Below are 9,908 nucleotides of genomic sequence, written 5' to 3'. Positions count from 1 at the left end.
TACTGTTAAAGTGCTAAACAGTTATCAATTTGAACAATTCATTTTTACTGTTGTACTGATATACTGTTAACAATTCATTTTTTATCGTTATACTGATGAACTGTTATGGATAATTTCGAGGGGGGGGATCACTGTTATACTGTTAAATAGCTATAACATTGTAAATATATAACAGTGAATTTGAAGTCTTTAATGTTTTGCAGTAAAGACATTTAACTCTATGGTTGCGAAACTTGTAAGTATTTTAAGTTAGCTTTACAGTTACTTGTAGTTAGCTTTGAAGTGTAGCTTGTGTGAAAAGCGCAGCGTTTGAACAGCGCAGGAGTCCCCCTCTGATTGTTTTTTTGAGAGGCACTACTTTATTTGAGCATAACCTCGCACATGCGCCACGAAAGCATACAGGTGAGTCTTGAACTGTGCTCGATGCTTTCTGGCATCTACAACTGACGTCGAGTGGCTTGGGGGCAGGCTTTGCGTCAACTGGCTCAGCGCCTGCATCATTGTGTCGTGTAAGGCCGTGTCCATCCCCGTGCAAAATGCTTGGGCGATGGCAAATACATTGGTGCGCTCAACGAGCAACAAGTAGTAGAGCGCAATGGCGGCGCCGTCCACCACGACGGCCGAAGTCGACTCGAACACGAGCATTTGGAGCACAATTGGAATGAATTGGCCGAGAAGTCCAGGCGCCGACGGCTCGTGGCGCAATTGACACGCCGCCAGCTCACCGACGGATTGAAAGCTGTAGCGAACGATGTCGGTGTTGTTGTGCTGCATCCCGACGACGAGTGATTGCAGGAGCTTGTTCAGTAGCGTCGGGTTTAGTCGTACGACTTTGTCGGGGTAGACGTCGACCTGTTGCAAGTCAAGTATTTCACTGTCAAGACGGAGGACGCACCAGGTACGACACGAGCGTGAAATACTGCACGCTTAGCTTAGGGTACTGGAGCAGGTCGTGCGTCATGAGGGGAATCACTTGGTTCAGCCCAGAAAACACAACGTCAGCAACGACACCAGCCTAGTCGTGGTTATTGCAGGGTAGAGAGAGAAATGGGGCACAGCAAATTACCGAGTTGGCCGAGTCGTCGGCAAAGTCAATCACGTCTTTGGCGACGAGGTGCGACAGTAGGGTCAGCAACATCAAAATGTCTTCGAACTGCTCTTCTTCCGTGGTCGCACGCTGGGTTTGGGACGAGTGCGACGCGCAAAATGTCCCGATGAGGCGGTCGCAGTGGTTGTACAACACGATCGCTTTGGTCAGGGTGAGGTAGGCCAGGTTGGCTTCGACGAAATCGCATGCGCATTTGAGGACGAGCGGCACGATGGACGCAACCGAGTGGAAAGTCTCGAGCACATTCAGTAGCAGAGGAAACCAGGGCAGGGCGAGGGGTTCCAGGACAAGAAAAGATCGGCTACGAGTCCTTGAATATGACGAGACGGCGTTTGGATGGAACAGTACCTCTCAGAAGACCGTGCAAGACCCGCATACAGCTCAAGAACGATTTCGACTTGCTGGTGGACGCGCACATCGTTGGATGCGCCAGATTGAATGAGGGAGACCAAGGCCTGGTGCCACTCGGTCACGAATGGCGTCAGCTTCTCGGGCGACTCCACGACGACAATGCGAACAACGGCTTCGCACACAAGTCCCCGGCTCTGACTTGGCACGTGGCTCAACGCTACGCCAGTATGAATCCGATTGGCACAGCTGGGAGCACTTACCCCCTTGGAGAGACAACACCGAGTGTAGGAGCCATTGGAACGATGGCGACTGCATGCACAGAGATATCGCTGCAGTCTTCGGAAAAGCCAAGACGAGATCCACGACGTTCTGGATGATGTGCGGCTGGGTATACCATCGAGCCAAATAAGTCGACGCACATTTGCAAAAGAGCTCAACCATGTCGGCCTTGGACGGAAACCGCTCAAAGTACGTCACGTGTAGCCTCGTGGTGGTGCTCACGAGTTGCTCCGAAAAGTACGGACTTTGGAGATGAGGCGCCGCCTCGACGGCTTTGACTTCGTCTCCGAGAAGCCTCAGCACTACGTGTATGACCTGCTCCACGAGGGGCAGCACCGCGCCTTCCATGGCTGCTGGAATGCTCGGCTTTTCACCGCGGTAGTCGTCCGCCAGGACGATGCCCGTGAACAGGACGAGAAAGTGCAGCTTGTCCAGCACATGCCGATAGCTTACATCGTCAAGGGACTTGGTCGGATGGCTCATGCGTTGATGGGACGTCTCTTGCTACGGAACCGTGAGGTAGCGCACGGTCTAAGGTTCATTTACCAAGAGATGGAGACACAAAGACAAGTTGTGGGGAGCATTCAGCCGCGCCAGCGCCGCCACGAGCCCGAGTTGTTCTTCGAGAGTCTTGGCAACGTTTTCTTCAATTTCGTCGTCTTCGTCGACGTCGTTCTCGTCACTGCGGCACACAAGGCGCAATCGGACTTGGAGGTACAGTTGAACGACTTGGGCACTTGCCGCCTGCAGGCCCGCCGATACGGCCGACACTTTTGATGCATTTGCTGTCAGGATGCTCCAAGCATCCATGAGGACATCAAGGCCTTCCATCTGCCACAGCGCCGCGTCGTCGACATCGTCGGTTGTGTCCTGGAGAGCCGACTGAAGCAGCAGACAACTGAGCTTCGCCACCTCGGATACCAACGGCTCTGCCATCGCCGGATCGTTCAAACTGCCCCAGTTCGACACGAGGCGGTACGTGAGCTGGCACATGTCGACCACCTCCAGTTCGACATTGGATGGAAGGGGGTGGTGGAAGATGAAGAGAGCGCCATGGAATATCCACGTAATGTACGCGATCTGGTCGCTTGGCGTCTCAAAGATTGGGCCTATCGTTATGGTCACGTTGACTTGGGTTGCCAGATGCAACAAACCTGTGACGGTGGCTAGCAAGATGAGCACCTGGCGGATAGTGTGGCTTCCCAGGTTGTGGCTGCGGTGGGTCGTATATGTCTCGAACACCGCCTGGATAAAACTGGCCTGCACCAGGTACGGCCTCCATCGCGCATCCACTGCGAGGAGAATTGAAGTTGAGTCGGTAGTTTCAAACCACTGTAGGAGCTCAACCATCAAGAGATACACATGCTCCAGGGCTTGGCTGGACGGCTGGTTCGTAATGAGATGCACAGCTAGAGCTAGGATTTGAACAAGACCGTCTTTCTCCAGAGTCGTGCGGCATGACGTGTGGAATGCCATGGGTTGGAGCATGGCACGGGTCTTCTTCTCCGACGAGCCTCTCATTTCCGTGACGAATGCGAGCAAGAGCTTGATTCCAAGTACGCTGCTGGATGCGCCGGGCGACGATGCGAGCTGAGTAATGTGGGAGACCATGGCTGCACGGTCACCTGGGGTTTCCTGGAGCCAATTCCGCTTCATAAGAACAGCAATCGTGGACAAAAGAGCTGACGAAACAAAGGACGGCATGTGCGCATATGAGGATGTTGCATGATGTAGAAGGAAACCAATGGTTTCTCTGCGTTGAGAGGTCGCCACGCGTTCGAGCAGCGACAGCTCGCAGAGCGTAGTCACGGCATGAAACTGCGCCATAGGAACAGTGCTGTGGGTGAGGAGGTGGATCGAGTCAGCATAGGCTTGTGGACTTTGCTTGAACTGGTGCAGAATGCACTCAGCGGCTTGGCGTTCCGCAGTCGTCCGACCTGCAGCAAACGCCAAGCACGCTGACTCCACGGCTTGCATGACGGAATTGAATTGGATGGAAATGCCGTCAAATACGCTTTCAAATGTGCACAAAATTAGTGTGATGTGAACCTGAATTCCTCACCATTTGACGAATGCACGTTTCTCTGTACCGATATATATGAATTCTGGTATTTTTCAGAATTTCGGGGATATTTAATGATATTTTGCTGCTGAAGCATGTTGCCGCCCGGTTTCGGAAGTTTGTCGCATACGAAAACGCCTTCCACATGCCGCCCCAGCCGATGGATGCGGCGACCGACAAGAAGGCGCGCCGCCGCGTGTACTTCAAGACGATGCGGCAGATGTACCGAAATGAAGAGAAGCAGGAGAAGGAGTATTTGATCAAGAAGATCCAGGAATTGGAGAATGATCTCGCGACGCTTGTGCTGTTGCAGAAGTCTGGCTCCGACGAGAGCAAAACTGCGCTACCTTGGAAGGACATTGCTCAAGAGCTGAACGAAGGTGTCAAAGTTGCGTCTTCCGGGTTGAAAATGCTAAAGACGCAGGTCGAAACGATTGCGACACAGGTGTGGGCAATGAAGAAGTGGGTGGTAGCCAACTCCGTGTTGAAAGTACACATAATTTTCTCTGCCACGGGAGGATGATCATGCTGTGTTCATAGAGCGGACTGGACAGTCGCGTGCCAACATGGCGTGATGTAACTTTGTTGGCGCATCCTACGTCTCGACGCCTTGGAAAGGAGTGGATCACGTTGCAGATGTACCACAACACCGATCGCATCTTCCAGCAGTATGGATTTCCAGCACTTGATTCTCCCGAAACGATCGATTGGGACACCGAATCGATCAACATAGACGGTGGAGACTACACAGTGTATCGTCGCCAGGCCAAGATGGCCGAGTCACTGGAGGATGCAATTGCTTTTGTCGACTCGACGCTGCTCTCCATCCAAGCATCGTACGCTGAGCAACATGCCATCTCGCAGGTTACATTTGGTCATACGAGGACTCCTCTGACCCGTGGTTCTTGCAGACGGTGGTCGAGATCGAAGGCAACACAAAGCAGTTTGCGATCGTGACGCCCCGGCAGGAGTTTGTCAACCTCCTCTGCGGAGAGTTTAGCACGCCCAGCCGGTGCGTGTTCGTGCTGCAACAGATTCTGGACGACGAAGCTTGTCCGCATCGAGGTTTTCGGCAGCGGAACCGCATGTTCTGGTACGAAGGTTCGATCAAGGGGGTGTTGACTTCAGGATGCGAACAGGCATGACGTCCAGGAACTCCCGAGCGGCCGCACAGTCGTGCGCAGTGTTGCAATCCACACGCTGTGCTACACAAAGGAAGGATCGATCGCGATTGACGAGAACTCGCAAGTGCTCGAAGTCAATATCAACGGATGTCCCTACATGAACACAAGGAAGCCTCGATTTCCGAGCTGGTGACCCAAGCTTTCGTAGCGTGAGGTTGTATGCAGGAGCAGTAAGGTGGACGGCCGGTCGAACACATTGTGCAGGGTTGTATTTACGTCAGTCACGAGCATGCATCTCGTCTCCACCCAAACCACCTCACACTCCTACGTTGTTGTGCCTCACTTCTTGTTTTTGTCGAGAATCTTCTTGTTCCACGACTCTGCATCGTCGAATTCGTCCTGCTTTGGCTTGGAGTACTCGTACGCAACAAGGGCGATACCTCCAGCTAGGGCCCATGCAGCCAACCTAGTCCATCATGGGTGACCCTGCATGGAAACCTCTAACGAGCAATCGACGTACTTGAATGCTGACGACTGCTGTGATCCCCACAATTGCTTCACCTTGTCCACAATCGCCATCGTTGCTTTGGTCGCCACGAAGAAATGTGCAATCCGGATAACACTTATGATCGTCACCCCGAAACCCCCAAATTGCTTGCACTCTCACTCCACGAAGCTGGTGTTTGCATGAGGTCGAGCCACCGCCAGCCCGATGCCCCTTCCCCCCCATTGCTTGGACTGCTAAACCACAAAACTGTACTCGTGCCACCGCCAGCAACTGTGGAGGACTTGACGATCCATCCAAACACGTGCACCACGCGCTGCCTTTCTGGATGGTTCATAGTGTAAATATGTAAATTACGACGTTAGCAGCGCCATCTTCCAAGCTATGCGCGCGTTTAGCTCACTTCTTGGGGCTATTCTTGTCAAAGCCCTTGTTCCAGTCGGCCGTGTGGAAGTCGTCATGTTTGGGCTTTGGCTTTGAATACAAATACGCAGCAATGGCGAGACCACCTGCAATAGCCCACGCCACCATCCTAGTCATCCATTAGATCCTGCCACGTCAGCCGCAACTACTTGTTTTCCTTCGACCACGCCGTCTTCATCTTGTCAGCCACCGTCATTTTGGACAATGGGCAACGTTGAAGCGACACGTTTCCCTCGCCAACTGTGAGATCCGGATATGCAACGTGATGGTGGGAAGTGGATATCCGGATACGACCATCCAATCGGTGAAGTGGGTTGTGTGTGGTGTCGGCAGTCAGCAGTCAGAAGCACGAGCCGCATCATGGTCCGCCACCTCGTCATCTCCAACAAGTTCCGCTCGTCGTCGTTGACGACCAAGAAGGCCGCCACGATCTTGTCGGCCTTGCCTCGATTCAACGTCCAAGTCAAGGCTACCAAGATCAGTTTGCCTCCTCGCAAGATGAACGTGTAAGCCTCACCCGTCGTCGACGTCTCTGTCGCTCCACGTACTCATCATGCATTCATGTAGATCGTTGGCATTTGCCACCCCTGCTCCCGTGAAGTCTCTCTACACCACGGGCACCGCTATCGTCAACGCCTTTGCCCATTAATCGCAATGAAGGTTGTTTGGTTCATCTTCAAACATCTTGTCGGGCTCCTCGACAGACGTCACGACTCATTTTCACGACTCATTTTGTGATTTGGCATGGACTTGACGCAATGGACCATGGAAAAGGACATGGACCAGGTGCGCCATCGTTGATTTCACATCGAGTTTCGTTGTCGGGGGTCCTGGAACACTTTTTAGCCCCTGCTCTGAACAAAAACGTCCTTCGTACAGATCTACTGCTACGAATGCCAATGCCCGGCATTCGATGAGCTTGTTGCCACGGTTCTACTGCAGTATGACAGGGAAACAACATACCGTTTGATTCAATCATGTTTGATTAGACGACACTACAAATTCATTCATCGTTGACCTAGTTCAGACCGCCGCACCACTGGCCTCCAAATGTGTGGAGACATGCACCGCGCTCCCAGTCTTCACATACACCGTCTTGCCCCGGCCCGGCGCTCAGGCGAGGATAGTTGCAATGGGCACACGAATTTAGGTTGAGGTCGCATTTGTGCCCTGCATGACACTCGCACCGTCCAATTGGTTCGACAAGCGGTTCCGGCTCATCGCTGGCGCCGCACCATCGCTGACCATACCAACGACAAGTCGTCACAAATCGATCTTCGCAAACTCGGCCGTCGGCTGAGGAAGACCACATGTTGCAAGCGTCACAACGGCCATCCTCCGAGCAAAGAGAACCACCGACACATCCACATGTGTCTGGAGTAGGTGTCGGCTCGTTAGTTGGCTCGTCAGGGGTCGGCTCGGGAGTTTCAGGAACGATAAACGACGACACTGCACCTTTCACCTTGACCACTGGACCTGCGTTCGTCTTGAGTCGGCAAACGTTCTTGTGAAAGACAAAAATGGTGCATCCTGAGGTATTGAGGCAGTCGTCGCAGCATTCGGCGGCGGTGGTGCGGGATGTGTTGCCCATATTGAAGCCTGTGTATGCGATGCCGAGTTCGAGAGGACTACACACGAGGGCAGGTGGCGCGTCTTGCGCATGGATGCAAGCTGTTAGAAGCAGAAGGAGCGCTGCCTTGGATCGAAACAGCGTCATGTGCAAAGGAAGAACGAAAGTGGTCCGTCCACCGCACCACCCCTTCCAAACCCTAGCGTACGAAAACAATGGCAGGACTTTTGCCGAAAAACAGCTGAAAAGAAATTCGCCCCACAGACACGACCAACGTGGCACTTGTAAAAACGGCGCTTGTTCCCATGAAACAATGCTCCATAAATATTCGTGTTCCATATCGATTGAAACTAATGTCCACGTCAAAATATCGCACCAAAGCAGGGGTCCTGGATCAAGTGAAAACATGCATTCTGCGCGCACAAACTGAACACGTTTGGTCCTATTATTGCACGTGGGCAGTGTGACTCGTACACGAATCACATGGTGCGTTGTTCTGAAAACCTTGGGTGGGAAGTGTGTGTAAAGGTGAAGCAGACATGAGCTGTCGTGCGAATGCAAGTTCGCACAGGAGTGCAAACAAATCACAAATAGTAAAATATATTATTGACTTTTGTATATGTTTCATTCCCTTCGATCATGTCGTTTTCAAATAATTTCAGTTGAAATTCCACACGACTCGAAGCTGATTACATCAGGCGCTGGGCGTTCAAACATCAGTACTGTACGGCGGTGTCCCTTCCACCAAGCCATTCATCTAACACGCGTACACGCCCGCAGGCGACAAAAGCTTCACAGCGTCGAGACACACTGTGTTCCAGAGGACTATTGTCTTCAGCTTGGCCAATTCGGATGCCGGTATTCATGCCGGCGTCTTACTGTCTGTAGGTGGTGTCTACAGCATGAAAAATAGGGCGTGCGTGGAAGCTGCTACAGAGAACGACGGAAAAATGTCCCGAGTGGTACTTCACCATATTTTCGTTACTATTGTAGTATTTTAATACTGATCGCCCCCCCGCCAGCCGAACAGTTGTCCTACGACGAATTCAACGGAGTATTAATTTACAGTGTTAAATAGGTACAAAATGCTGAAACAATCAACCTCTACACGCAAACTTGAAATTCTACCACTGAATGCAGCAAGTCCATCGTCCAAAATCCCGGTTCTGGCCCAGCAGTTGGTCACCGTCGACTGCAAAACTGACCGCCACGAATCTTTGGCCCATCCCATCGCAAAATCGAGCGGTACTTCATATAGACGGTCTTGTCGACCAGCCATAACTGAGTTGATTTGATCTAACGCGTTTTGTAGCCGGCGTTTCTTGACATTGGCCTTGAATGAAGCGATAATTCCGGCGTCCTGTGGCTGCAGGTACGCAGTCGTGTTTTTCGGCAACATCTTGACCGTCACGTTCGACAAAGTTGTTGTTTCGAAGACTTGATGTGGTGGAGCATTGCCTACGAGCATGAGGACCTTACGGTTCTGATCGGCCATCATTGCGTCGATTGACTCGAGGTAGGAATTGAAGATGTTCGCATTCATCCATCCTTTTTTACTTGACTTGTAGATACCAAGTTCTTCGGCAGACTGGCCACGGAAGCAACGTGGGTTGGCAGCGGTGCCGATGAACAAAGGATCGATGCGGTCAGTGCCGGCGCCATTCGTCGTTACGGCAATCGTTATTCGCTTTTTGGATTTATTCGTTCCAGGTACGCGGCTGCGAGTATCGACCGATGTGGCGACAAGCAATAGAAAAGGACGTTTCGTCCATGTTGAGGACATTTTGAGGTGAATAACCTACTGTCATGTCTAGGACCTGGTTTCGACCGACACGAACAGCCTCTTTGGGGGTCGATCTTGCCTCTCCGTGTTGGACCCTGCTCTTGAAACCGTGCTTACGTTTGAATTTGAAAAGCCAGCCCTTTGAAAAGGCGAGTGTCCCTGCCACAGGGATGCCAAGTTCAACGCAAAAAGCCTTTGCTTGGTTGCGGATGAGCTCTCCGGTTATGCACACGCCCAATTCCTCGCAGCGACTGACTCATTCAACAAGCTTTTATTCCACCTCCGGTAATGAAACGCGTTGTTCCTTTGTGCGTTGTCCTTTGTCGGCCCGTTGACTTTCCGTTTTGTATGTCTTGAGAATGAGTCCGATGATCGATTTTGAGGGAGTAGATGCGAGGCCAAATGTTTCTTTAGCCCATAGCGCAAGTGCAGAATACGATGCATTACTGTCGCTTAAATGCTTTGCGTACTGCTCGTGCTTCTCGACTTGGGTCATCCGCTGCTTCATCTTGAAATGGATTTGCAACAATTGAATGCGTTCAAATATTTGATATACCTTCAAAAGCAAATATTATAAATTCATAAAATCATAAAGTAAGGTCCGTTCGATTAGCGGGGGGAAATCAGTATTGTCGCAGTACAGTATTTAATCTGCGAGTCGAGATTGTACTATTTTTAGCCAATGGGTGACAAGAACTTCTAC

The 9,908-nt window shown here is 51.6% G+C and overlaps 6 protein-coding genes across 7 annotated transcripts; 2 read left to right on the top strand and 4 right to left on the bottom strand.

Annotated features, from left to right (window-relative positions):
- Nucleotides 1-225: 225 nt before the first annotated feature.
- H310_14513 lies at nucleotides 226-3,765 on the bottom strand. 2 transcript variants are annotated; one of them, XM_008882391.1, is made up of 7 exons: nucleotides 2,893-3,765; nucleotides 2,285-2,847; nucleotides 1,720-2,242; nucleotides 1,457-1,676; nucleotides 1,067-1,409; nucleotides 896-1,015; nucleotides 226-852 (listed from the first exon to the last, which is right to left on the bottom strand). In XM_008882391.1, exons 1-7 carry the CDS (start codon nucleotides 3,713-3,715, stop codon nucleotides 355-357), a joined length of 3,090 nt encoding a protein of 1,029 aa, XP_008880613.1. In that variant the 5' UTR covers nucleotides 3,716-3,765; the 3' UTR covers nucleotides 226-354. The 2 variants fall into 2 exon arrangements, with proteins under 2 accessions (XP_008880613.1, XP_008880614.1); XM_008882392.1 differs by having other exon boundaries at nucleotides 896-1,409.
- A 154-nt stretch (nucleotides 3,766-3,919) lies between these two features.
- H310_14512 (hypothetical protein) lies at nucleotides 3,920-5,516 on the top strand. Its single transcript, XM_008882390.1, has 4 exons — nucleotides 3,920-4,290; nucleotides 4,341-4,664; nucleotides 4,712-4,893; nucleotides 4,940-5,516. The coding sequence occupies exons 1-4, from the start codon at nucleotides 3,946-3,948 to the stop codon at nucleotides 5,115-5,117; spliced, it is 1,029 nt and encodes a 342-aa protein (XP_008880612.1). The 5' UTR covers nucleotides 3,920-3,945; the 3' UTR covers nucleotides 5,118-5,516.
- Nucleotides 5,168-5,527, bottom strand: H310_14511 (hypothetical protein). Its single transcript, XM_008882389.1, has 2 exons — nucleotides 5,445-5,527; nucleotides 5,168-5,390 (listed from the first exon to the last, which is right to left on the bottom strand). Exons 1-2 carry the CDS (start codon nucleotides 5,501-5,503, stop codon nucleotides 5,264-5,266), a joined length of 186 nt encoding a protein of 61 aa, XP_008880611.1. The 5' UTR covers nucleotides 5,504-5,527; the 3' UTR covers nucleotides 5,168-5,263.
- Nucleotides 5,528-5,762: 235 nt separating this feature from the next.
- On the bottom strand, nucleotides 5,763-6,048 carry H310_14510 (hypothetical protein; the record flags this gene model as incomplete). Its single annotated transcript, XM_008882388.1, has 2 exons — nucleotides 5,763-5,961; nucleotides 6,002-6,048. 2 exons carry the CDS (start codon nucleotides 6,046-6,048, stop codon nucleotides 5,829-5,831), a joined length of 180 nt encoding a protein of 59 aa, XP_008880610.1. The 3' UTR covers nucleotides 5,763-5,828.
- Nucleotides 6,049-6,175: 127 nt separating this feature from the next.
- H310_14509 (hypothetical protein) lies at nucleotides 6,176-6,554 on the top strand. The gene is made up of 2 exons (XM_008882387.1): nucleotides 6,176-6,358; nucleotides 6,420-6,554. The coding sequence occupies exons 1-2, from the start codon at nucleotides 6,213-6,215 to the stop codon at nucleotides 6,499-6,501; spliced, it is 228 nt and encodes a 75-aa protein (XP_008880609.1). The 5' UTR covers nucleotides 6,176-6,212; the 3' UTR covers nucleotides 6,502-6,554.
- Nucleotides 6,555-6,801: 247 nt separating this feature from the next.
- H310_14508 (hypothetical protein) lies at nucleotides 6,802-7,661 on the bottom strand. Its single transcript, XM_008882386.1, has one exon. It carries the CDS (start codon nucleotides 7,567-7,569, stop codon nucleotides 6,871-6,873), a length of 699 nt encoding a protein of 232 aa, XP_008880608.1. The 5' UTR covers nucleotides 7,570-7,661; the 3' UTR covers nucleotides 6,802-6,870.
- Nucleotides 7,662-9,908: the final 2,247 nt, after the last annotated feature.

This window comes from Aphanomyces invadans (genome assembly GCF_000520115.1).
Source record: "Aphanomyces invadans strain NJM9701 unplaced genomic scaffold supercont1.72, whole genome shotgun sequence".
In the NCBI taxonomy this organism is placed as follows: domain Eukaryota; phylum Oomycota; class Saprolegniomycetes; order Saprolegniales; family Verrucalvaceae; genus Aphanomyces; species Aphanomyces invadans.
The sequence above is the reverse complement of the archived record's forward strand: the minus strand, read 5'-3'. Positions and strand labels throughout refer to the sequence as shown.

Bases quoted from the DNA above. Each gene is read 5' to 3' on its own strand.
- H310_14511 (XM_008882389.1), bottom strand. From the start codon at position 5,503: ATGGCGATTGTGGACAAGGTGAAGCAATTGTGGGGATCACAGCAGTCG. The intron at 5,391-5,444 runs GTACGTCGATTG...ATGATGGACTAG, and splicing joins CAGCAGTCGTCAGCATTCAA to GTTGGCTGCATGGGCCCTAG.
- H310_14513 (XM_008882391.1), bottom strand. From the start codon at position 3,715: ATGCAAGCCGTGGAGTCAGCGTGCTTGGCGTTTGCTGCAGGTCGGACG. The intron at 2,243-2,284 runs GTAAATGAACCT...ACGGTTCCGTAG, and splicing joins CTTTGTGTCTCCATCTCTTG to CAAGAGACGTCCCATCAACG. The intron at 853-895 runs GTGCGTCCTCCG...GACTTGCAACAG, and splicing joins TCACGCTCGTGTCGTACCTG to GTCGACGTCTACCCCGACAA.
- H310_14509 (XM_008882387.1), top strand. From the start codon at position 6,213: ATGGTCCGCCACCTCGTCATCTCCAACAAGTTCCGCTCGTCGTCGTTG. The intron at 6,359-6,419 runs GTAAGCCTCACC...GCATTCATGTAG, and splicing joins CCTCCTCGCAAGATGAACGT to ATCGTTGGCATTTGCCACCC.
- H310_14508 (XM_008882386.1), bottom strand. From the start codon at position 7,569: ATGACGCTGTTTCGATCCAAGGCAGCGCTCCTTCTGCTTCTAACAGCT.
- H310_14512 (XM_008882390.1), top strand. From the start codon at position 3,946: ATGCCGCCCCAGCCGATGGATGCGGCGACCGACAAGAAGGCGCGCCGC. The intron at 4,665-4,711 runs GTTACATTTGGT...TGGTTCTTGCAG, and splicing joins AGCAACATGCCATCTCGCAG to ACGGTGGTCGAGATCGAAGG. The intron at 4,894-4,939 runs GTACGAAGGTTC...GGATGCGAACAG, and splicing joins CAGCGGAACCGCATGTTCTG to GCATGACGTCCAGGAACTCC.